The 26,367-nt window shown below is 37.2% G+C and overlaps 1 protein-coding gene across 1 annotated transcript; it reads right to left on the reverse strand.

Annotated features, from left to right (window-relative positions):
• Nucleotides 1-8,559: 8,559 nt before the first annotated feature.
• Nucleotides 8,560-26,000, reverse strand: EREG (epiregulin). Its single transcript, XM_090266754.1, has 5 exons — nucleotides 25,694-26,000; nucleotides 13,694-13,780; nucleotides 12,110-12,233; nucleotides 11,411-11,560; nucleotides 8,560-9,648 (listed from the first exon to the last, which is right to left on the reverse strand). The coding sequence occupies exons 1-5, from the start codon at nucleotides 25,740-25,742 to the stop codon at nucleotides 9,567-9,569; spliced, it is 492 nt and encodes a 163-aa protein (XP_090122880.1). The 5' UTR covers nucleotides 25,743-26,000; the 3' UTR covers nucleotides 8,560-9,566.
• Nucleotides 26,001-26,367: the final 367 nt, after the last annotated feature.

The following is a 26,367-nucleotide window of genomic DNA, read 5'->3' on the forward strand; positions in this document are numbered from 1 at the left end:
CCACAGACTCTATTAATCTAGTGCAATCTAACCCCACCCCCATCCCATCATCCACTAAAAACACTTTTTCAACCTTCATGACATTCAGAGGTCAAAACCAGTGCCGTTTCCCCTCTTCCTCAGTTTTTTTCTAAGTTTCTTTTTTATGAGACAGTGTTGACTACTGCTGTGAATCTTACATTGTTTTTCTTTTGACTTTCATGCCATTGGATTCCCTTAGCTGCTCTCCTGGTTATAACCACCAGTGAGTCCTGGTGATATAAAGTGTATTCTAAATTCATCCCAAGTTCAACCACTTCTCATCACCTGTTACTATATCTTCGTCCTAGCCATGTTAATAAGTGGATGATTAAAATAACCTCCTACATGTTTCTTCCAGGTTTGTCTTGCCCCTCTTTAATCTACTTTACACAGAGCAGATAGACTAGATAGGCTGGCCTTTTTGAAATACAAATTATCTCAACACACCATCCCCAACCCTCTGATGCCTTACTACATTTTTAATAAAAGACAAACACCTTACCAAGCCCCTTAAATCTACCCTTGCCTCCCTCTCTGACTTCTCTTGCCACTGACCATTGTGCATGCTCCAGCCCCAATGATCATAATGTCTTGTGAGTTTTAGTGCTTTTGTACTTCTTGTTCCAGCTCAAAAATACTTTGGCTCCACATGTTTATATGGATGAGTTCACCTCATCTTGTTACAGAAACAGGGGAGTCCAAAAAAACCCCAGAGTTTGCGGCTGGGGGTTGGGGAGAAGGAAGCAGCTTTTAGAATGCCTCCACATGCCTGAGGCTGGTGGCTAGTGTCTTTTTTTATGCAAAATGGCTTTAATGAATCCAAAGCCTTAGGTAGATGGGAGGGGACTTGGACCAGGGGATGGTATGGAGAAAGCACACAGATCCTGCGTGAGGTTCTGTGAATGGTCAGAACTGGTTACCGCACCCACTGCATCAGAAGACGAAGTCAGAGATTTGAAAAGAAGCGGCAGACATTTTAGCAAGGCGGACAGTGTGCATTTCACTGAGGCTGAGGCTGACTGTGCGGATTACAAAAGGACTAACTATGCAGTTTACAAGGAGGCTGAGAATCCACGAGGTTCTGGATTAAAAGCTGGTGGACCCCATAACACAGATGAGGTCTCCCCAATCAGGATTGAATGGCAGCTACTGGTAAAGCTGAACTGTGTTTGGAAAGTAGGGAAAGGGTTTCTCTGACTTTTCTAAAACTACCCTGGTTTGGTGGGGTGGGGTGGGGAGGCAAGAATATGTGTTTATGGGTGTTCTAAAGAGCATAAGACTTAACAGAAATCTGCAAATAACTAAATCTATATAACTGTTAAATAAATAATTCTTTTTCTTTTCACTAAACTCTGGTATTGAGAGTTATAATTTTGGCGGCAGGCAATCGGGCCCCTAACTAAAGAGCCCGTGGGTTTCTTTTCAATTGGAGCAGCCCAGGGGTTCTGTAACAATCTCATTATATCTCTGTTCATTTGTTACTTCCACAGATGTGCCTCCCTGATCACACCAGCTAAAGCAGCCCTGAAACTAGAGTATATATGTATTACTACTTTACTTTTGTCACTACCTTTGGGACCTTGTGCAAGTTACTCTGTGCGTGTTTCCTCATCAGAGAAATTAGTCTTATAAAAGTAGTTATATAACTCGCAGTGTTGTTGTAAGGATCTCCTGACCTCAAGGTCTTTAACCTTAATCACATCTGCACTGTCCCTTCTGCCATTTAAGATAACATAGTCACAGATTCCAGAGACTAGGACATGGCCATTTTGGGAGGATAGTGGGAGAGGGGCATTATTCTGCAGACCACACCAATTTAATGGTGTTGCTCCCCTGATCAAGAGCTTTAAATGATATCCATTACCCATTAATGTGTTTATCTTCTCAGTATGGCTTTAAAGATCCTTCAAACTAAATTCTTAACTATTTTCAAATAAAGATCCTACACTATTGTCAAGATTGTCTCTCTGACATACCTTCAACATGTTATAATTTTTCTGGTGATTATTCTTCTATGTCTGAGAATCTTTCCTTTGCTTGTCAAAATCCTGTCAATTTTCCGAGGTCCAGTTAAAGTCCTATCTCCTCAGTAAGAGCTTCCCTCTTGAGGTCATCTTTCTCGAAATCATTTGATATGATACAATTGAGTATATATGGTGGACTTCTGTTTCTTCAGAATTCATTTATTCTTCCTCTGGTAATGGCACTCTGATTTTTCTTTGGGGGAAAATTTTCTCCTCTGGGACACAAACTTGGTGGCTTCTCAAGTGAAATGTACTACCCTCATGGCCAAGAAATGATTCCATGATCCCAGCTAGGCAAAAACTCGACTGCATAATTTGTGGTAGTGGGGGACTGCGTTCGCGCTCTCCCCTGGCTTGCTGTCTGTTCGAATGTTAGATGTGGGAACGTTGCAAAATTGTTGCTCTCCGTTCTGTGAGAGCGAGTACGCGGACTGTGTGGCGCCGCGAAGCTTGCAAGCAGTGTGAAGTTGGTCGTTGTTTGAAGACCTTCTTTTGCTTTTATTGGATTCTTTTTGGCTTTCCTTTTTCTTTTTTTTTTTTTTTTTTCTCTTTTTCCCGCGTTCCTGATGGGGTTATGGCTGTGTGGAAAGTCGAGAGCTGCTGCTTGGGCTAGGCTGAACAGGGTAAGGAAAGTTTATCCTCGCCTGTCCCGCTGCTTGTATGTTGATTAGGAGGTACTTCGTCGCCTAGCCAGAGAAGGAAAACTCTGACTCCAAAAAACCTCCGCTGCCTTGCGGCATACCTCTTCAGGGGAAAGGCTAAGGGAGTAAACCCCGACAGAAAATCCGGAGCCGGAGTCCCTAAGGCGGTTTGACGTTGTAGTCAACACCGGCAACTCCTGCGGCGCACCTGAACCCAAGCTGTATCGACTCCGTCTTTCCCTTGGACCCTTCAGCTGCGAAGAGAGGGGGGGTCTGCTGCATGGGCAACAGCAGACCCTCCATATTACCCTGCCCAGGCTCTGTAGCTTCAGCGTCATCACAAGATGTCGATTCAACACGGGAGGAGACAGATACCATGTCACTCCCGAGTCGGACTGCACAGCCATTCTCGGCGGTGCAGATAGACTCTTGGGAAGCTACACCATCGTCTCTCGAGACGGACGGCTGCCGACGAACCTTCTAAAAGTAGCACAAGGCTGACTAAATCACTAGAACTTCCCTGGCTCTTTGGCTCTTACTTTAATCTCTCTAACTCCCCATATCCTTCCTGCTAATTTCTTCTCAAGCCAGAACTGTTTTCTAGTCCATAAAAATCAAAGAAATCTAACTACTAAAGGCTTGGATTGTTGTATAAATGCCTCCCATGACCTCAAATTTCTCTTCTAATTTTCTTAAAAACAGCAGTGTTTTTACACTTCTTTTGAATACTCCACAACCTCTTATATTACTGATACAAAAAAAAAAAGAAAAAGCTTTTCAATAAATAAATATTGGCTGACTAATTTATAGTATTGATTTTTGTCTTTTTTTTTTTTAAGAATGTGAATTGCTCTTTTTGGCAAGTTGAGTGAGGGCCAGAAACCTGACATATAGTTCCTTGGCATCAATCATGCCATCCTTGAAGAATGGGAAATCATTGCTCCCTTCTGCTAGATTGATGGGAAAAGTCACCATTCCACTAATTGTTCTTTTTATGTATATTTTCTATGTCCTCCATGAGTATTATCAGAGCCCTTAAATAAAGTTTTCTATATTCTGTCATACAGCAGTCATCTATTAATCATGCAGTGGATCCATTTAAAACATCTGCATTAAATTAACCTAGGCTGTGCTTGTTTTTTTAATAGATTCTTCCCACTTCAGGTTCATGTGAAATTTTTGGATGGCTTTTCTTATTTCTCAGATACTTAAATAAACTGAACAAGGTATCTATGTTTGTTTTCATATGGTGGGTAGTTTCCATTAGCTGGTGACCTGACTATATACAGTAGTCCCTCTCTATATGACGGCCTCACTCTATGGCGGGGTTTTAAAAAATATTATATTTAATTATTTATCGTGGATTTTCCCCTATATCGCAGGATTTTGTGGTACTGTATACATATGTTGTTAAAGTTACATAGGTTTAAGAGTGTAGAATAAATGTAAAGTTCCTACTTCGCGGGGGGGTCTAGAACGTAATACCCGCGATAAGTGAGGGAATACTGTATTTAAAAGAGATCTGTGTTTTATGTCTCCTTAATGAATCTATGTTGGAACCCAATGAATATCGCTTATGTTTTATAATGTTTTATGATCATTTGGGGTAAAATTTGTTCTAGAATTGATCAAAGTCAAATTCAGTGCCTATATTATCTTCCTTTTGAAAATTCTGATATTCTATCTAACTCTGGTTTCCTGAAATTTGTTTTTATTTGGCATAATTTCTTCAAAATGACCAATTCTGCCATTGTTGTGCCATCCTTTCTGAAATTACTTGAAAGTTAGTCACTCAGCAATTCCCAGAGGAGGATATCAAGGTTTTAGCCTGAGTTATAAGAAGGATGAGGCTGAATTTAACTGAGATGGGAACATTGTAGAAGGAACAGCTTTTCAGGGAGTTATCAGTTATTGAACATGTTACCTTTTATGTCTAGTGGGTATCCAAGTGATGTTAGATAAGTAATTGGGTATTGAAGTCTGATACTCAGCAGAAATAATTAGGCTGGGAGTAACCTGTTCATACATGGCAACTAAAGGAATAAGACTGTGTGAAACAAAGTAGGGAATAGCTATATATAGAAAAAAAAATTTCAAGATTAAGATCTGGGGGAAATCCAACATTTACAGATCAGTGATGGGGTTTGGGAAATATTAAGAAAGATGTAGCATGAGACTGAGAATCTGGTGAAAAACCAGGTTCATGTGGTATCATCCTGGAAGCCAAGTGGAAAATGTTTCAAAGAATTCTTTTTCTTACCCTCTGGGTTCTCAGACTTTGAATGGAATCAATCTGATGGTTGTGTGAGAGCCTAAAAATTTTATTTTACAAAAGTCTCTGTTTTTTCTAAGGAAATTCTAAACTAGATTCAGAGGAACTCCGCGTGCTGGTTATACTGTCTCTGACAGGGCCAGTATGACAGTAGAATTGGGAATCAGAAGACTTCATTTCTCATATCATCTTCACCTTTCACTATCACTGTGACCCTGGACAAATTACTTTACCTCCCTGTAAAATGGTCATAGCTATGCCTCCCTGCCTTACCCCCAAGCTATGCAATGTTCCAAGGAGCTAATAAATGGATAAAGCACTCTATAGGTTGTTGTAGCACGAACCAAAGAAGCCATTACTGTAATGGAGGTTCAGAGACACCAATGTTTCCTGCCCTAAAGGCCCGGGGAAGCCAAGCCTGTTAGTTGGAAGAAGCTGAGGGAATCGTGAGACATGCTCTGGCTGATGTGTCCTTTCAAAAGTTACTTCTCTGTAGAGTATCTATTCTTTTTATTTTTCACTTAAAATTTTTTATTTATTTAAAAAATTTTCAATTACAGTTGGCATAAAATATTGTTAGTTTCTAGTGTACAACATAATCATTAGACAGTTATTATGTATAACATACAAAGTGGTCACCCCAATAAGTCTGATACCCATCTGATACCATACATCGTTATTCACATACACATTTTTTAAAGAAAAAATAAATTTGTACTTAAATGTATGAACACAAAAATTCTCTTTTAAGATAAAAAGTTGTTTTGATTACAAAGGACTTGTTAGAATTTAGCATGTTGTCACTACTTTGCTCTGAGACATGTCAGTCTGAGAAAGACAAATATCATATGATTTCACTTATGTGCGGAATCTGAAAAGCAATATAAACAAATCAGAAACAGACTCATAGGTATAAAGAACAGACCGATGGTTATTAGAGGTAGAAAGAGTTCAAGGGACTGGTAAAAAAAGTGAAAAAGTTGAGAAGCACAAATTGGTTGTTACAGAATAGCCATGGGGATGTAAAGTAAAGCATAGGGAAAACAGTCAATAATATTGGAATAACTATGCATGGTGCCAGGTGGGTGCTGAAAATATCAGAGGAACACTTTATAATTTATGTGATTGTCTAACCAATGTGTGATATACCTGAAACTAATACAAAGTAATATTGAATGTAAAAAATGTCCTTCAAAACAATTCCAATTTAATTCAATTAAATTATGGTATCTAATCTTTTTAGAAATACTCTTTAAAAATATTATTTTAAAATATTCTTAAAACATTACTACCTAGAATTTTATAAATAATATGGCTTTTTATATTTCAAAGAAATTCTTGACTATGGTAGGCAATAAAATATGATAAAATTATATAACACCTTTGCACACTAAGACCATAGTGTCTTTATATCTAAATACACTGTGGTTTTGTCATTGTTTTTAAGTCTTTTAATGCATTATGGAAAAAAAGAAGAGGAGACTCTATCAGTGAAGTTCTTAATGCATGGCTGAATGCATTTTTATTTTTCAATTTCTTTCCAGTTCTCAACAAAAATAAATAAACATTAACAATATCTTGTAAAGTATATTCTCCTTCAATATCTTAAGGTACACAATTATCAAAGCTGATATTGAACACAAACAAATTGATACAATTCAGTACTCTGATAAAATTCATTATCACATAAGTTACTTTAATTAGCAGGCAATACAACTTTATGTTCTGTAGCATCTTCTATATAAATTGTATACCAAAATGGCTCTTCAAACTTTAAAAGTGCAATTAACAACAACAACAACAACAAAAATAAAAAGCGAAGAGAACAATATATTTAACACCATTCTAATTTGAATAACATGTTTTAGATAAAATTGTTCATTAGTTAAAATATTAAAAAGTATTTCAGCTATGGAGGGAGGAGGTTGGAGGGTGGAGGGATCAAGTGAAAAAGAAAAAAGACTCATGAGCATGGACAATAATGGAGATCACGGGAGTGGGAGGGGGAGGTGGTTGGAGATGGAAGAAGGTATAAGGGGGATAAATGGTAATGGAAAAATACAAAAAAAAAAATAAAGGAGGAAAAAAGTATTCCAGAACACTGTTTATACAAGTTGTTTCTCCCCTTTCTCCCATATGAATAAGAGTAGGAAAAGACCTGAAAATACTGGGCAGCAAATTAATGCCTTTTCCCCCAAGTCTTCAGAATAGATATTGCAACAAGTGACAAAATGGATCAGATGAAAGTTTTTACAAACTGCATTATTGAAATTAATATAAATTAGAAGCTAATATCATGCATTTGTTGCATGAAAATATGTTATCTGATGACAATTGATTTTAGTTTTCTTCCCAAGAATGCAAAAATAAAAATCTGAGTTAGACATAGTCATATCAGTGCACCATTTCCCCTATTGCTTTGACATTTGGCAGAAAAATGAAAGCAAAAATTGTCTAGAACAGTAATGTTCTATTGTATTATAAGTGTTCAATATATTACATAAATATTAATTTTGGGTTAAGCTTTTTGTACCAATCATAGAACTTAGTGTCCTTGGTTACTGAGTGTGTCATGAGCTATTGTGTGGCCTTGGTGGGAAGCCATAAATTCTGCATTGGATTTGTATTTGTTCTCAATATGTTGGCTCTGAATAGTCTACTTTAGAAATATAGTGAGAAATCTGTAAAATGGGGAAGCAGACTAAGTGTGAGAAAAATCCTTCCATTGCCTGTAGGAAACCTGAAATGAGAGCAATCATTTTTAAAAAACATTTTGCTTAGTACTATCTTCATTAAGAAATTATTTTTTACTTATTCTTCATCCCCAAACAGCAGTCTGGGCCATACCTTTTTGTTATTTAGTATATATTTCTAAATAAACACTTAAATTATAGGGGTTGGCTTTTTAGGCATTCTTTTTAAAATTTTCTTTAAAGATCTTATTTATTTATTTTTAGAGAGAGGGGAAGGGAGGGAGAAAGAAAGGGAGAGAAACATCGATGTGAAAGGGAAACATTGATCTGTTGCTTCTTGTATGCTTCCCAACTGGGGACTGAACCCACAACCTAAGCATGTGCCCTGATTGGGAATCAAACCTTTGTTTTGCAGGACGATGCCTGACTGAGCCACACTCACTACTCAGGGCTTGTAAGCATTCTTAAATACAGATCAGAAACACCCCAAACTACTTATAATTAGATATGTAATATGAGTTTAGATAGTTAAGATAAGCCAATATAACTCCATTTTTTCAGTAAAATAAATAAATTGAAACTTATTCCTTGGTTAGTCAACATATACTCTTTGAAGCAATCGAAATCACTTAAAATAGGCAGATATTGTTTATAGGATCAATTAGTATGTACAGGATTTAAAATGAGTTCTTATACAGTACCTTTCACTTAAGCTATAGTAAATGAGAAACAGAAATATTCTTTCTGATCTCACTAAATTTTATTTTATTTCTCTTTCTCTTATTATTAAGTCCTATGTATTTTTGATAAAGCAACAAATGACTAAATCTGGATGACTGAGTTCATGTATACGTGTGTTTTTGCAAGTGAATATATATATATATATATGTGTATATATATATATATATTCAGAACTTCAGTTAAGAATCATGTGAATTCACCAGGCTATATAATGCAGGGATTCTGAAGGAAGTAAGTCCTGGCACCTGGCACTTCAGAGCATGGCCATTTTCTCTTGGTTGCCCTAGCATATGTCAGGATAAAAAGTGAAAAAAGAATAGACCCTCCCTGACCAGGTGTGTAATCCTGAGAGACTCTACTCAAAGGTCTAGCATTCAATGAGACAGTCTTCCATGAGATTTAAAGGTGATGACAGCTGTGGCTCCTATGTAGTTGCCCCAAGTACCCTTATTAACTCACTGAGACCATAGGCTCTGAGCACAGAAGAAACCTTAGTCTCTTCCAAAAAATAAACAAAAGACAAAAAATAGGGCCTGGTTCCATCTCAGTCTCCACAGGAAGGATGAATGATTAAGTCTAAATTGTAAAAGCTTTTAAATAAATTTGTTCATTTTGTAAAATACACTGTCACTTATTTTTCTTATTTTCCCCATATCCAGCATCAGGATATAATTTTAAATATATAATTTTAAATTCTACAAAAAGCTACTTACTGCATTTTTTAACTTTAAAATATTTTATGTAAAAAATAACTACATTTCTGTCTTTACACAATATACATCAGATTACAGTATAGTCAAATCAATTATTATTGCTTTAAGGAGTAGAAAAATATATTTATTAAATTGATTTGACCATGTATTTAGGCTTACAGAAATCTTTCATTTTCTGATACTTCCTGATCAACTTATTTGCAGCAGGCAAATAAGCTCTAGAGCTTTCAATAAAGTATTTACCCTTGGAAAAAATATATCAATTTCCTTTCTATATTTCTTTGTACATGTTATACAAAGAATATGTCAAAAATAAGACAAAGATAAAAATGTTTCTAAGTATATTAAAAATATACCATTGTCTACAGCACATGTCCCTACGTAAATATTATTAATAGAATAGGAATATTAACATCTTCAGGCACGCTGCACATCCCGGCTCATGAGTTTGATGGTATCTTTCAGACTTGTGGCAACGCCAGATCCCCTGAGGTCACTCTTTCATATTCCTTTCTTGATTTTTCACTTTTTCGATTTCTGTACCTAAAAATATTCAGAAATTAAAATGTTAGCACTGTATTTAAGAGTAATAATAACAAAATATATTAGCAAAAGGAACAAGCATATGGACTCAAAAGGTGCAACAGCAGAGTGTTTCCAGAATGACAAAGGAGATTAAGGTTGGACACGGAGACATAAGGAGGGAGGAAGGAGTAGCAGTCTCTGGTCAAATAATTTCAGGAGGAAATGGTGAAACACAATAAAAGGAGTCCTCAGAGGCCTTAACATTATTATGAAAATTATAAGATTCCAGGAGCTTGGGACCACATTTAAGCCTGGTTTGGTTCTTTTCTTTCCCTTTCTTTCCTTCTCTCTCTCTCTCTCTCTCTCTCTCTCTCTCTCTCTCTCTCTCTTTCCTTTGTTTCCTTCTTTCTTACTTACCTACTAACAAATGAGTATTTTGAATAGTGTACTATATCAGTACATTCCACCAATCACCATGATATAATGCTATCACCAATAAAAATTAAAGTAACTAGTATTTGTCAGCCACTAATTAGGTGACTGATAATGGCCAAGTACTATACATTTGGTATTTATTTTATCCTCACATTTACCATTATCATCTTCATTTTACAGATGAAGAAAATGAAGTACAAATAAGTTATACAACCTAGCCAAGAGCTCCCAACTAGGATTCATAAATTTATCATCATGATTCAGAATCATTCATTCATTCAGTTATTCAAGGTATCTTCCTAATATTTTGAGTTCATTTTCTACCCATTTTGGAATGAGGCATGTAGTCTATGCTTAGTGGAAAAATACAATTTAAAGACCTTTGTTTAGACTCAGTTCTGCCACTTGTCATGACAGGCTTGACAGTTTACTAGTCCAGACCTCATTTTTCCCATCTTTCTAAAGGAAAGAACTATAGTCGAAGAATTTCTAGTGTATTCCTGATTTAATCATATTCAGTTCTGTAATCATAATTAATTAGGAAGGCATTATTATTCAATAAATACTTAAAATGAAACATTGGCAAAATAAATGTAATCTTGTGAAAATAGCACACTTTCAGATCTTCAGAAGAAATGCACTGTTTCAGGAAAAAAAAAGTTCATTCAAACGTACACTGAACAATTTAACAGTTCTAAAATAAGAAGAATTTCATGGAGACATTTTAAAAGCAGCTGCTATTAACCAATCCACACTGTTCCCACATTTTTGTCCTTACCCAGCACTATGGCACTGTGCATGAGGATGGAGTGTGATTGTTTTGGGAGGCTGACATGAACTATTTTTTTAAAGTAAGCTTTTAAAATTGTCTTAAAACTCATTTCTATTAGTCTACCTTACATTTCAAGATCTTAGGTTTCTGGGGTTATTTAATTTAAAAGGCTGTGTTTTATGACACACAAAAGTTTGACCAAATAAATTAAATGTAAGTGACTAAGTATAACACTGACATCATGGCTGATGGCTTACTTTCACATGCATGATCATATTTAATACTGAGAGCAGTTCTGTAATTAATGCAGGATAAAGATTTCTATCTGTATTTTATAAAGAACTGATACTCCCAAGTTTGACTTGCATAAGGTCACATAGGTAATAAGTAGCAGAGCTAATAATAGAATCAAATCCAGATGTTCTGCCACTGAAAGTTCTGTATAAACACCATCAGTGCAGAGTCTGCCTTATCCCTTTAAAAGATAGTTCGTTCATAGTGTTAACCAGTTTGAAAGTCTATATTGTATAAAAATAATTTATAAAAGCCGAATGTAAAAAGACACTGGCTTACCATCTCCAGAAGTAGTATATGGATCCAATGACTAAAAGAAGAGCAAAGATAGTAAGAATCACAGTCAGAGCCACATATTCTTTGCTCAAGGGTTGTTGGACAGTTAAAAAGAAGTGCTCACATCGGACACCAGCGTAACCCACTTCACACCTAAAGGAAAATGCAAGAGAAAGATCAATTATTTTTTTAACAACATGGTTATGATTTAGTTTTGTAAGAACTGATCTCACACTACAATTCAAGAAATCAACGAGGTTTGCCAAAAATTGAAAAACGAATTCAAAGACTGACCTAGAACTAGACCAACATCAATAAAAAAAAGCTCCACAGAGCTCTCAAGCTAAGTTGTATGAAAATGACAGTCTGGTTCAGCTGCCAGGTGACTGCCAATCTAGAATAGTGTTTCATAACGTTTTTAAGTTTGAAGTGCTTTTTGTCTGCATCAGTGGAATCAATTCCTAAAACACTGGTTGATACGTTCAGTGAAAAGATTAAAAGCACCTGAAGTGCTCCTCAATCTATACTCCTGAAGTACCTGTGCAATTTGATAACTACTATTTGCTCCGTAATTTAAAAATAACTCACTTAATAAAGTTTTTAATAGTACATATAAACTGCTCCCTGTGGAAATATACAGTAACTTCAAAAATAAAAAATTTTAAATACTTTGTGTTTTGTTTGTGTGTTTGGGGATATTACCTGCAGTATTTTTCACTCATGTCCACCAGGTAGATGCACTGTCCATGCAAACAGTAGCCATTCATGTCAGAGCTACACTTTGTTATTGACACCTGAGCCACACGTGGATTGTTTTCTTTCTGAACTGTGAAGAAAATGGAAAGTTTAATATATTCTGCTGCCTTCTTTGAAACATTAAGCATCCTCTTATAATAGTAACCACTGATCTATGGTAACAAAGCAGGTCATGTACTGATCAGTAGAGAAGAATTTTCAGGAGTAGAAAGTTAATCTAGTTATCATACTCCTTCAACAATAAACAAACCCTGAAGCTCAAAGGAAAGTGCCCAGCCAGACAAACCTGGGGACTTAATTCTCAAAAGATAACATTTAAAGATAGAAAAAGTAAGTTTAGGATACACACACGCATGCGCACGCGTGCAAAGCCACATTACCCTTCACAGTTATTCACTTAACCAAAGTTTGTCTAAATTTTTAAATTTCAAAATAGCTCCGAAATTCATTATTCCAAAAATAATTGTAAGCTGACTATAGTAATTAATTTAAAAGAACTCAATTCTATCTTGTTTTTTAAGCTAGTAAGGCTTGTTTTGGTGTACTTTCCAGAATTTTTGAGGTCATCAAAGACATCAGTCAAAGCCTCCCAACATCTCTAACAATAAGGCCTGAACATGAACTAGATAAACCTTGAGTTACAAATGCCTCTGTTAGGCAACTACAACAATGAAAACAAGAGCACTGTTAGACATAGTGTTGCAATTTACATGTAAAATTCACGTTAGAATGTTTTGGTAGAATGTTTTAGTTACTAAAATGTGAAGAATGCTTATGAAATAATTTTTAAAAATAGAATCTTGATTGCAATGCTTTTGTTCAAAAAAGAAAAAACAAAAAAAAAAGGGAGAGGGAGACCAAACCTCCAGAGAGCCCAGTGATGAAGGAAGACAAGAGAGAAGGGGAAGTTGTTGTGGGAAATATCTTGGTTCCTCAGCATAAATAATCCATGACTCAATAGCTCAGGATAACCCTTGACTCAATGATGCAGTGACTTTTGACTAAATACAAAGCAGAACCAGATTCAGAGTGCTCTGGGGTCCTTGAGGGGAAAAGATTCTGCTTCACTTATCTTTGTATCCCTATGCTTAAATGTCATGTCTGGCACGCAGTAAGTGCTCCATAAATGTTTCTGAATGAATGCTGAAGCTAAAAAGACAGGACATCACTTGTTCCTCTTACAAAAAGAAAACAAAAACACATTGATTATCTACTGCATACAAAGTCTCTATTTTCCTATCTTACCTGGGATCCAGGCTTAAACAATGGTTGCACAGCAAAGCTCTGGAGAATGGCCACAGGGGATCTGATTTTCTTGTTCCTTACCTCTTTAAGATCAAATTTCTGCACATAACTAAAGGGACTACCCCCAATCAATTCCTTAGATAAGTTTTCCAAATTTCTAGTTCATAAAGGGGTTAAAAAATTCTTTTGTTAACACAGTAGCTGTCATATATGTAAGTCCTTGAGTTTACATTTCTGTTAAAAATGTGTCAGCCTTTGAAGCACTGTTGACAAAGTTGGGCTTACCTAAGGCTGTACAGTTGTCTTCAGACTCTCCTGGGATACATGAAGGAATCACGGTTGTACTGAGAACTATTTGTAGAAGATGAAAACCTACTGACGAAAAAAATCAAATATATAATTAATGCTTCAAGGGAAGAAAGCTTGGTCAGATTTTCACATAACTGCAGTATTTGTAGTTTTTATAATTAATTAAAGAATTTGATCTATTGAAACTATAACAGAATATAATTCAGGAAAAAGGTATATAATTGAAAATGAACCCCAGCTCTCATAACCAAGGGTAAAAGTCTTGGCATTACATTCACAGTTAATTACAGATTTAATCTGCTTTAAATGTTTCACAGGAACATTTTCAAAGACCTGATTTTGAAGTTGGATTTTCTAAGATGCTTAGAAATTGGAAAATTGTAGGATTTCCAATGTTTTATTCCATGTTATGCTTGAAGCAATGCTCTAAGGTAGAACCTATCAGAGACACACACACGAAAGGCTTCAAATAAGAATTAGGTTCTACTTATGGTACCAACTATACAGGACTCTCAACCTAAGATATACTTATTGTTGATTTAAGTGCCTAAATTACTCTTTGCATGATAAAATGTAACCTAAGCAAAGTCAGAACATATCTAGTTACGGGAATGAACACACATGCTAGATGAACCACACTGGAATGCAGTTTCTATCAGCCCAGGAAGCATTTGAACACCACGTGTCCCTAATGAAAAGACAAATATTGGAAAACAGGCACCGGAATGACTCAAGTAGCTTCTGAATTGCGTAAAAAGCATAAGAAGGGTGTGTTTAATTGCACAGATATTTACTAGAGAGAGTTTAGTCTCAGATGTTTAAGAATCAAGTATTTGTACTTCAACCACTCTTTTCCACCTGTATGAGTAATTGTTATATAAATATAAATGGGGGTAACATTGGCAGCCATTAATATTTCTTGAACATGTGTTATATGCAGGCATGGTTCTATCCTCCTTGTTTATATTATTTCACTTAACCATTTTATTGACTCTTTGATGAAAATACTAAACATATGAGAAAACTGAAACATAAAGAGTTTAAGTAACTTTCTTAAGGGTACATAGTATTGTTTCAATGGACCACATTACAAACTTTGGAAACACTAGAGTATAATAGACAACATATGGAACAAACAAGTGTAAACGTAATTGAAGCAGATTATTTAACCCCCAAAAGAGGCAACAAAGTACGAATAAAAGTCAATTCTGGAAGAAAACTTGAGCCATGTGATATATTTCCCTCCCTTAGAGTTTTTGGAAGAATGCAATAAAATATTTTTCTGTAATGCCTAACATACCAGAGATTCCCATCCATGTTCTTCACCGAGCCTCTGGTGTTAGCAGTATATATGGGTAGTGCCCTCTACTGGTCAGTAACAAGATTACAATCTCTGTAACTGGGTATTTTAAACGATGATTTAACCCTGTTTTAAAAGACTTTATTTTATATTTTTTTCTTGGGGAGGCATGAATCTGTTAACAAGTTGCATTTTTTTTTTTTGCATCAGCATCATAGTTTGTAATTTTATGTTTCAAACTTGACTCCTGTGAGATAATTATTAGCCTCAAACAAGGCCTAAATGTCCTGTATAAGTCCAATTATCCAGTGACCATAGAAGAATTAGAAATGTATCTTTGGACATCATCTCATAACTTTCAGTGATTTGAAAGTACTTTCTGAAAAGTTTAAAACTATCTCCTCCCCCTTCCATATATCTACAATGATATAAATGCTGTTTCAATTACTCTTACAGGAAAAAATATCACCTTTCTTAAGTAAGAAAATTGGCTAAAGTTTGGATTTCATGGTCAGTTGAACAGTGATGAAAAAAGCTTACTTTGTTCACATAGTTTTTCATGGAGAATGAGCTATATTCTCATCCAAGTCAATATCTTTCTACTTCTCGATATAATTTTGCTGTGCACTTCAATGACTGAAGAATGAAACCCTTTAACTTATACAAGTTTGCTTGATGCAAACTGGAGTTCTAGATGTGTGTTTTTACATCCTTGACCCTCCTATTCCTCCATGCTTCTTCAACTGAAGGGTTCTTCGGAGGCAACATGACCAATTCTTCCACCAAGAAAGGGCCAGCCAGGTCCATTGTGCAAACACACATCAGAAGCTCATTTCTTTATCTTTTGCAGAAATCAGAAACTAGTCTCTCCTCTTTGGAATTCCTTCCAACTGCAACTTGCAACTATTTTAGAATCCAGCTAATTGTTTGGGGGTGTTGCTTCTCACTCTTTTGTTTTGTTTTGTTTTTGTTTTTTAAGGATTTTAGTAGTTAGTTTTTCCATTGTTGGAAACTTTGTTCCAGTTGGTCAGGCCACAGGTGAAATGTTTGTCTTTGTGAATTAAAGAATGTTCAGTGCAGGGCGTGTCGCCACAAAAACTGGGCTCTCCTAACCTGTGACACTCCCTTGGACATAGTCCATCACTCAGGATGGTTTCTGTGAGACTCACTGCATTAATCCAACATCCGGGTATTTTACACATGAAATTGTAAATAACTTTAAATGCTATTCTCAGAAGAATGTGTTTAGACTGCAGTTCCATCAGGGATGTATGTAACCAATAAGAGAGCAAAATTGGTTCTAAATCATGTGTTCATTTACACAGCTCTACTGCTTTAAAACAGTGGTTCTCAAGCTTCCCTCTACCTCACCTCTGCCCTAGGCCCTTGAAAACTGGGGTAGAGGAGGAAGTGGGGGTGATCAAAAGATTGAAAAACTCCACCATGGAAGATTCTGATATCTACTACACTGTCACCCTTGAGTATCACTACTTGTTATTTTATTTTTAAAGAGCTTATTTATTTATTTTTAGAGAGAGGGGAGAGGAGGGAAACAAACATCCTTGTGTGAGAGAAACACCAATTGGTTGCCTCTCATATGCCACCAACTGGGGACCTGGCCCACAACCCAGGCATGTGCCCTGACCGGGAAACGAACCAGCAACATTTCAGTTCACAGGCTGGCACTCAATCCACTGAGCCACAACAACCAGGACAACTACTTGTTGGTTTAAAGTTATACAGGGAAGGCATAGATGCTAAAGTCATATCCATATCTTTCTTTAGTCTTTTGGTTTTTCATGACTTTAGTGTTATTTGAACATAATAATCTCTCTAAGATTCAACTGCAAATATCATAGTTGAGTTTTGGTCCTTGACCATGGGTCCTGCTATGAAAACAATTCACTGTGATACTAACAATTTTGGATAGCGTCGGTGTGTCATAAAATGGATCTAGTGGCAAGCTTATATTGGTAAATAAGATATGAGGAATTCTGTGCAAGGTGATATGGGGTAAATGATTTATAAACTCAAAATTGGCAATCAAAGTTTCTATTTCAATACTGCTATAAAAATCAAAATTCCTTTAAAGACCATTTTTTTCTGTCAAATTTGCAAATGGGTTTTAGGATTCTGAAAGTTCACCTATTCATCTCTCCACCTTCACCTTTCAGAGACTGTGTTTCAGTGAAATCTCAAATGTGCCAGCAGGAAGTGGTGCCTGTGACTCACAGGATACAAAGCACCTCTAACCTGTGAGTCAGGGCCGGGCCTACACCCTTACACAATATTGGGGACCGCACGCGTGGGACAGGTTGAGTGCTAGCACCTGAATGGGGGTTGCACTAAATGTCGTGGGCCCTGAGGCACTAAGAAGTGCTTACCCAATAGTAGGAGGAATGCCAAATGTCAAAGAAATGTCCTTCTATTGCAACTGCTTTCTTTTGATCTTGCTTTTTTTGGCCACACTGAGGGGTTCATCTAAAGGAAGGCAGGGACGTGGGCACTGGCTACCAAACCAAGTCAGCAAAATCAATCGCAATTTTCAGGGATAAAAATGGTTCTCCTGAAAAACTTTCAAGCACATAAAAGTGGCCCAAAGTAAAATGACATAGGTTACAGAATGAAAGGAATGCAAATTATTTTCCTAATTTTACCTTTTATAATGCTTCGAACAGAACAGCAAACTCATAATAAATCATAGTATTTGCCCAGCCCAAACAGGTAGCAAAATCCGCTTTGTTCACACTTTTGCTGTGGTCACATGAGAGTCTACTCATGGACTGTTAGTTTTCTGACTCTTCCACAGCAGTCTGTAATTTTAGCATTTGTCTATAGAATAGTAAACAGGTTAGGTCTTGTATGCTTTGAAGTGTGAACATGCCTTCACCGCTTCCAGATGCCTTTTGTTTTAAATTAATTCCACTATTAGATATGGCCTTGCTGTGCCGTGGTTAAAATAACTAAAATCTGTATCACATTACATAACGTAAAAACTACTTTTAATACTTTCTAGTAACACCTTCCTTTTCATATATTTATAAATAACCTTGCCTTTGTTACTATCATTCTTTTCTTACAGTTTTTCAATGTTAACCATTTACCTAAACTTCATTAAAAAGTTAAATGTAAAAACTAGTTATAACTATTTGAGATAAAACAGGATGAAACCATAGGTTGATATAATAATGGTTATAAATAAGTATTGCTTTTAATTTTGACATTAAAAGACAGCCATTGATCCTCATCGTCAAGGGGCAAGAAAAGATTTAATAAGCCATGTTTTACTGTTCATAAGCATTATACTCTCTAATTTTTGTAGTAATTTCTAAATCATACTTAAAGGTGCTTATATTTTAGTCATCTTACAATACTGTACTTAAAGCTACTCAAATCAAGAGTCAGTCTGTCAAAATATAAGGGTATCATTTAATTTATCCTAAAAAAGATTTAAAGATGTATCTTGTTCATAATGTGCTCATAATGCAGGAGAATGCATATCAAATCCCGTGTAAAGTGTACCATTTTATTAATCTTAGTATTTGGAATTCAGTGACTTAGGGCTCCTAACACAGGACTTGGAACCCCTAAAAGCCAAAAATTCATTTCTAGAGTATTATTTCAAATGTTTTATTGGAAATATTTTTCTTCTTCAAGATAATGTTATATGGGAGGGTCTTTTTACCTTTTTTGCATTTATTCCTTTCCATCTTGCTTCTCACACCTATCCCTATAGATCCAATTCAGAAATTTAAATTACTATTACAGTATTGTTTCAAAAGAAACATCTAAAAGGGCAACAGTCTGGATTATGTGTGTTTGCCCTTTGCCTTCTTTTCATTATGGTCATATTGTGGCCTGAAGCTTTGAATATGTAATGGCATTTTTAGAAACATATTGACTATCATCTCATGCACTGTTTATAAAGGCTCATTGCCAAAAACGAATGTGCAAAAGAAGAGAGTTTTAATCAGTAAGCAATGAAAAGAGGGGATAAATGAGTACATGAAGGTAATTTTAAAAGTCTAAAACCTAATTACTCTTCATTCAGCAAATCTGCATAATGAACCTAGCACATTTGAAGGTGCTAAAAATTCTTATTTTGTGAATATATATTTTTGGTTAAATTGGAGACCTCAACTTCAGTGAGAAGCACATATGCATCTCTAGTATAATGCTAAGGTGGGAAGAACTTAGTTACACCCAATGAATAAAAAAGAAGGAAGCAAGCATCTTAGTCTATGTGTACTTATTTTTAGTAACTACATGTCTCAAATTATACTTGATTAATAAATGTTTATTGAGGTTTTTCCTGTACGTAAGATACTGAAAAAGACGCTGAAAGGAAAGTTGATGTAAAAGATATAGCTCCTGTCCTAAATAGGGTTAATGGGACCGGACTCCTGGTGATGGAAAAGAAAGGAGAAAATCCATAGATGATGCCAAGTTTCTGGATAGAAAATACAAAGGAGGGTGGTGGCATTAAAAGACCAAAAAACAGGCAGGTCAGCAGGTTTGTGGTGGCACTTGCTGCAGGTAGACATGAATGGAAAACATGAGTGACAGAATTAGAGCTTGTAGTTTATATATCACCTATTTATTTTATATTAATTATGTTATAAGAATGGAGTTTGAAAGTCATATGGAAAAATACGACCTTTAAAGGCATAAGAGCCATTAGAAAGTCTCAAGGGAAATAGTATGGAATGGAAAAATAATAGAACTTTGGGAAATAGGTGATAAGGAGTAAATCAAAATGTCCAATAAAATTGGGAAGAAAAGGAATTTCAGTGTTATGGGAGCCAAGAGATCAGAAGTATAAAAGTAAGCATGGGGTAGTCAGCAAGACAATGATTAAAGAAGAAAGTATGAGTGACTCCATCACATATAAGATTCATCATTGTTCAGGGAAAATGGTGCTAAAATCAGCAATAAAAAATTGCTTAGTTGATTTTTAAACACTAGAATTGGTTTTATATTTGCATCTGCCTTACCATTAATATTAATTTTGTCTTGGTAATCTAAGCATTGATTATTCAAACTGTGAATTATGAGTGCCAATGTGTGATAACAAAGCAAAATCCATTAGACTAGTGGTTCTCAACCCAGAGTAATTTTGTCAGCCTAGGACATTTGGCAATATCTGGAGGCATTTTTGGTTGTCACAACTAGAGGGGGCAGGGTGTCACTGACATCTAGTGGGTAGAAGCCAGGGATTGCTGCTAAACATCCAGCAATTTATAGGAATTATCCAGTCCACGATGCAAATCCAACCAAGGCTGAAAAACCCCACGTTAGACCCTTGAGCTACGGAGTCCAGTTCTAGTTCAGATACTAATTTTATTTTCCTGCAGCTGAGTTTTCTTATCTCTGGAAACAGAGCTTTAGGAATGGAGTAGATTAGAGAGGAAAATGGAATTTAGATTAGATTACTCTAAGGTTCCTTCCATTTCTAAAACAATACTTTTCTTTCTTTTACTGATTATCCATCATTCAGCCATCTCACTGCTCAATCTCTCCTCTCTCTCTCTCCCTCACACATATATACACACACAATTTAGATAATTTAAAATATGCTTAAATTTTGTTAGGCATAACACTAGTGAATACAGACTATATTAAGAGATAGAAATGGGAGAAGGAAGAATAATTATTAGGTTTTATCAGAAATGACAAAACTGAATTTTCAAAAACTGTTGCTCAAGTCTCAAAATATTTAGCTTCTCAAGCACATTTTCAAAGAACAGCTGGATAAGTCAAAAACATAGTGGTGAGAACTCTAATAAAAGTATCGATCTAATCATTATCCAACTAACATGTACTGAGTATTTAATATTAGTCTACCACAATGAAAAAAGATGAGTACAGCACCAGTAAGGAGAGACAGGGCTGGAAACACACAGTGTGACTTGAGAAGTGCAGAACCACAGAAATAGGAGAGGTGCCAGGGGGGTGGGGAGGAGAGGCTGCGTATTTATTTATTTATTTATTTATTTATTTATTTATTTATTTATTTATTATTTTAACCAGGGGAGAGTAAGAACACAGTCCCCCCCCCACCGCAAATTATGTAGTCGATGTCAGAACATGACTGTCCAGTTGGCATGAGTGGAGGCAGGGAGTGTCGCTTCTACCGCGGCTTCCACTGCGGCTGTGCAAGCTCCACGCATGGTGGCTTGTCCTGTCCCAAAGGCTCCTCCTTCCAGCCCAGTTCCTTTGGGGCATCTGTGCTGCCTATACTTTCCATTCTTTCATTGTCAAAACATGGAGGCGGCTGGACCGCAGGCCTGGACTTTTGACATATGCAAATGAACTATATGCAAATTAACTTAGTCCCGGCTTCTCCCATAAAAAATAAAAAAAGGACTTTGCTTATTCTGAGAAGAAGTGTTGTGTTGATGGACTAACATGACATATTGAGTGGGGGAAACAGGGAGATGTAAATAACCTGTTGAATGTGGTGTTGGGTAAAACTCACCCTAACTGAAACGTATGTTCGGAAAGAGGTAAAGACGACGCCTGCAAACACTTAGAGAAAGGATCCTTGTACAGCTTTCTCTCTTTTGCTTTCCCCCTTCACCTTTTCCTGTTTTTCCCTTTACGACCTTTCCTCTCTCCCCTTTTCCCTTTCGCCTTTCTCTTGTTTCTATGGGCCCTTTGAGTTGGACGGGGAGTTTCTTGTTTTTACCTGTAATTCCTTTCCCTTTCTTCAATAAACCTGATGTAAAATCCTGGATTGTTCACTGGGTGACTTCTCAGAGCAAAGGCAACCTGACAGTCGAGTTTCTCACGTTCGGGGCAATCGCACGGGTCAGCACATCTAGAGTGCAGTGGCTAAGCCTCGCCCTGGGAAAACCACCTTTGTAATCATGGTATTGTCCCTGCCAGTTAAGTATGCACATTTATCTTTGAGTGGTGGGAGAAGAAAGGTGGAGGGGTTTATCAGAAAACAGTCTTAAAGAGTGAGTTGGGGGTGTCCACAGCAGAGGGTCCTTACATTCAAATATAAAGTCTTCCACATGGGGTAACACTTCTTTTTAAGTCTGTTTCTTTGTAAAATGGGAATAATAATACCTTTCTTGGTTAAAAGGGAGTTATTGTAAGGATCAAATGAGGTATCTTGTTAGAAACACTTGTTGATGATGATGATAATAATACCTCTAATTTTAAAAGTGATTTTTATTATTTTCTAATATCATCCAATGTATTAAACTCTATTTTACAGATGAGAAAACTGAGGTTCACAAAGGAAAAAATCTTTCTGAAAGTATCAAATAAAAGGACTGGACTGTGAAACCTATAACACTATCTATGTCTCTTGATTCAAAACTATAAAGTCTGGCATATATAAATGTGTGTGTATATAACCATATACACAGACATATGCATATACATATACATATATATGAGACTGAGGCTTTTTCCCTCATATGGAGGATTTTTGAGAGGATTTATATTTAACTCACTTTCATGTCTCACATTTAAAATTCAGGATTTTTGTTCTAAGAAATTAAGAGTTAACATTTTTTTTTTCTGGACAATTATCAAATCATTTTGTGTATCATAGTTAATTAAGTCATTAATTTAACCTAGAATGTCACTGAGCCTTTATTTGCCCTGTAACTAGACACCCAGTCTTACATAACGCATTGCCAGAGGACACTGAGTCTGTCACATTACTTCATTTTTTTCAAAGCTTCCAGAATTGCCATACCAAGATGATGGCTGCCAGGGTGCTCCTCCCTAAGGATCTCTCCTATTACAGCTTTGGGTAGTCTTCCCATTGTCTTCTGAAGGAATGTTCCCAGCAGAAGTTACAACCATATTAAATAGACAATTTGCATAGGTCTCTATTCAGAATAAAGACTTACATACAGGCGAGGAAACCACACCTTAATTCATAGTCTCTTTGAACAGGATTTCTTACATGGCATTTGTATCTTTTGAGTGAAAATTTAGCAGGAAATGGGAGATTCCTGGGCAAAAGTGGACAGAAGACATTTACTCTTGCCATTTACTCATTTCTTCACTGTGCCTTAGTTCCTTCATTTGTCAAACTGAGCTAAGCATACCTATCTTACACAGTTATTTTAAGAAGTACATTATATGATATGTGTAAAGCACCTAACACACAACATGGTTGGCTCACATTAAGCATTTGGTAATTGTTAGTTCCCTTCCCAACTCCTGCATTTGGACCCCAGTGCAGAATGGCACACCTCAATTACCCAAGTTGCTCCTATGACAAGATGATATGGAAGACAGCTAGGGTACCTAGGTCAAAACCAGACAGGAGAGGCCTGTCATCATTTTTTTCTGCCTATCATGTGTCACCTCAGGTGTGCTAACGTTCAGGCAGCTTGTAAACTCTCAGGTCAACAGAAAAGATCTGAGGCAAGTCAATGTCTCATTGGGATCTGAGCTTCTCATATTTTCAAGGAAAAATGTTTATATTCTGCTCAATTGTCTGTCATTGTGCAAGGATAAATTGTGTTGGAGATGTCATTCAGGAACATGCTCACAAGACCATTGGGTATCAATGCAAATGTTTGATTTTAGATTGAGAGCTCCCAAGCACTAATTGCTGAACTCAAGATAAAAAATTCTCCTCTTCACTGTGGTACAAATACAAGATTAGAAATGATAATTCAGGTCTAAAACTGTTGACTATTTAGAAATGTATTATCTAGTTTGAGGAATCTCAAACCTTTTACTTATATTCAGTAAGCTAAAAGTGCTGGTACACTTAGGTGTGAAGTTTCCTAGATTAGTCCTTTTTTTCTATGAGAACTTTGGTTATAGTTTCCTGATATACAGAGTAAGAACATCAATATCAAATGTTTATAAAATTTAAAAGTAATCAAATGATTGAGTGTGTAACAATTTAAATCTACATGTTTTGGAGGCAAAGGATGGAACTGAAGATGTCTTTATTTTTTCCGCAGTCATAAAGACATATAAATTCCACAAAGAGGCGATAATAAACTGTTTCTTGAAATTAAAATAAATGAGAATAGTAATTTAGGAAAAGCATTTCTGGGTAATCTTTTGTTTGGGAGAAAGAAGCAATTTCAGAAATAGCAGACAGCCTTACCTTTTTTCCATGTTCTTTAGAATAAAACTATTGGACTTGCATATTTACATAGAGTGTACAGATATGAAACAGAACTACAAACAGGAACTTTCCTAGTGGCAGAGAAATATCTAAACACACTGGGAAAACAGAAACTGACCTAGCTCATTTGGAAAAGGGCTTGGCAGCTGATGAAATAGGTGAACTATAATTAAGTAATGCAATAAAGGAGTTAAGCACTTTCATAACAACAAAAACACACACAACATACACTAGGTGGGTAGTATTCATACGTTCTTGCTGTCTCAAATTAGAATATTCAATGAGCATCCCAGAACAGACACTTGCATTGTTCAGATGCAACCTTACGGGGGTTGTGGTGGGGGAAGCACTAAGCCATTCTGACCTCTAGGTTAATTTCTAACTATAGGAAGACTGCCATCTTTCCGATGTTATTCTTTCCACAGAGACTTCAAAACAAAGATAGCAAAGCCATATTATTTACTGAAAATCTTCATCAAGTCCTTAGCAAATTTAGGTAGAAACTAGAGATCAAATTTCCACTTAACTTCCCGAACTTAGACAAGTTCCACTATGCATAGTATGCATTTCATTAGTTCTCTCAATCCCTGAGATCAGGCGTGTCGAAATAATTTAACTGTCATATCCTGCACAGGTAGGTAGGTAGTTAGGGGAATTCGCCTCATGCAAGTCCAGAAAGAATGTGAGACTGGGAAATTTTATTTCCGTATTTAAGTGTTCATATACAGCTCCAAATTCCTCTTGAAGTTTAAGGAATTATATATAAAACCAGGAAGGTTACATAAGGATTTTTTTCCCTGTCTACTAGCACTAAATATTCTCAAAAAAGATGATGACAGGCGATTACAGGCTGTGTAATGTGCGCCAATGAAAAGCGCCTGACCAGTCACCCGCTGCGGGGGCTCAGGGACAAACCCCGATCCACACGTGTGAGGCTGGATCAGCCGCGGAGCTCACCGTGTACCTCCTGTTTCAGGTATGCAGGAACGGCGTTTTAATTACGTCCGGTCTGGAGTTACAGCCAACCTGCCACAGCGCACTCCAGCGCCCCCCACCCCAAGCTTAACCAGGCTTGATTTAGAAAACTGAGGGCAGGGCAGGAGGAAAAGCATTCCTTTCCAAACGGTCTTCTCTGCGCGGGTCTAGTCTCTACTCCTGCCCCCTACCCACGCCTTTCCCCCCAAAAGAAACAACAGGACTCGAAATGTCAACAGTGCATCCTGGTCTTTGTATTTCTAGAACAGCAAATTTACATAGAAAAAAAAAGAGCTTTACGACTTTTTATTTTGCTTAATACGGAGCTATATTAATTCATGCATAACATGTATACCAAAAGTTAATTTATCAATAAAAAGCAGTTTTAACACCGATTCCTCTCCTCCCGGATCCCAACCTATTCCAACCAGGGCTGGAGGGAAAGACGGACTCGCATACACATCCATGAGACATCGTTTTAAAGAGTGCACTTTAGGCTGGTGGAAAACTCCCCAACTGTCAAATGACAAATGAAAAGCGGGCCGCAATAGTCTCCTCTAGGGCGGCACGGCTGGCGGGCACTTACCCAGGCCGAGCAGCAGCGCGCGGACGCGGCAGGCGCAGTGCGGTTGCATCCTGCTCCCAGCGGTGAGACTTGGCGGAGCCCGCGGGCTCCCTGGCTGGACGACGGGCGACGGAGGGCGGCCGGCGCGGAGCGAGCACACGTGCCCCGCGGGAGCTGCGAGGTGGCAGGGCTGTGGCTGGAGCGCGGTGGAGAAACAAGGGAGCCACCCGTAGGCCACGTCCCTCTGATACAGGTCTGTCAGGCAATGGAGCTCAAATGCACCGTGGTGCGACCTTTATTAGTCTTGGGAGGAGTCTCGCGCCTGAGGACTTACTATAGGGGTGAGGTACAAAGTGTCCAGAGTTTCATAATCAGCCCCAGGGGAGGAGTGGCCAGGGCTCTGTCCGGATGTCATCTTCCCTGTCTGAATACCTGAGAGTGGTTGAGGAATGAAAAAATGACCTCAGGTTAGCCGGGGACTACTCCCCAAACTTTTCCATCTTCCTCTCTGACTCCTGCAGGTGGAGGTGGGGAGCGTGGACCAGATGGGCTGCTTTGTGGGCTCACCTGCCAGAATTGCTGTGGGTGGTTTCAGTTGTCCTGGTTGACAGGCCTAACTTGAATGAAAGTCAGTCTCCCCTCACCCCCACCCCGTGCTGGTGTTCCCAGTAGGAGCTTTTGGAAGGCTGTATGTG

Source organism: Furipterus horrens, unplaced genomic scaffold, assembly GCF_987537825.1.
Source record: "Furipterus horrens unplaced genomic scaffold, mFurHor1.1.pri manual_scaffold_2, whole genome shotgun sequence".
Lineage (NCBI taxonomy): Eukaryota > Metazoa > Chordata > Mammalia > Chiroptera > Furipteridae > Furipterus > Furipterus horrens.

Excerpts from the sequence above, each read along its gene's own strand:
- EREG (XM_090266754.1), bottom strand. The coding sequence starts at position 25,742 with ATGCAACCGCACTGCGCCTGCCGCGTCCGCGCGCTGCTGCTCGGCCTG. Across the intron at positions 12,234-13,693 it reads AGACAACTGTACAGCCTTAG|TTCAGAAAGAAAACAATCCA; the intron begins GTAAGCCCAACT and ends TTTTCTTCACAG. Across the intron at positions 9,649-11,410 it reads ATATACTACTTCTGGAGATG|GTACAGAAATCGAAAAAGTG; the intron begins GTAAGCCAGTGT and ends GAATATTTTTAG.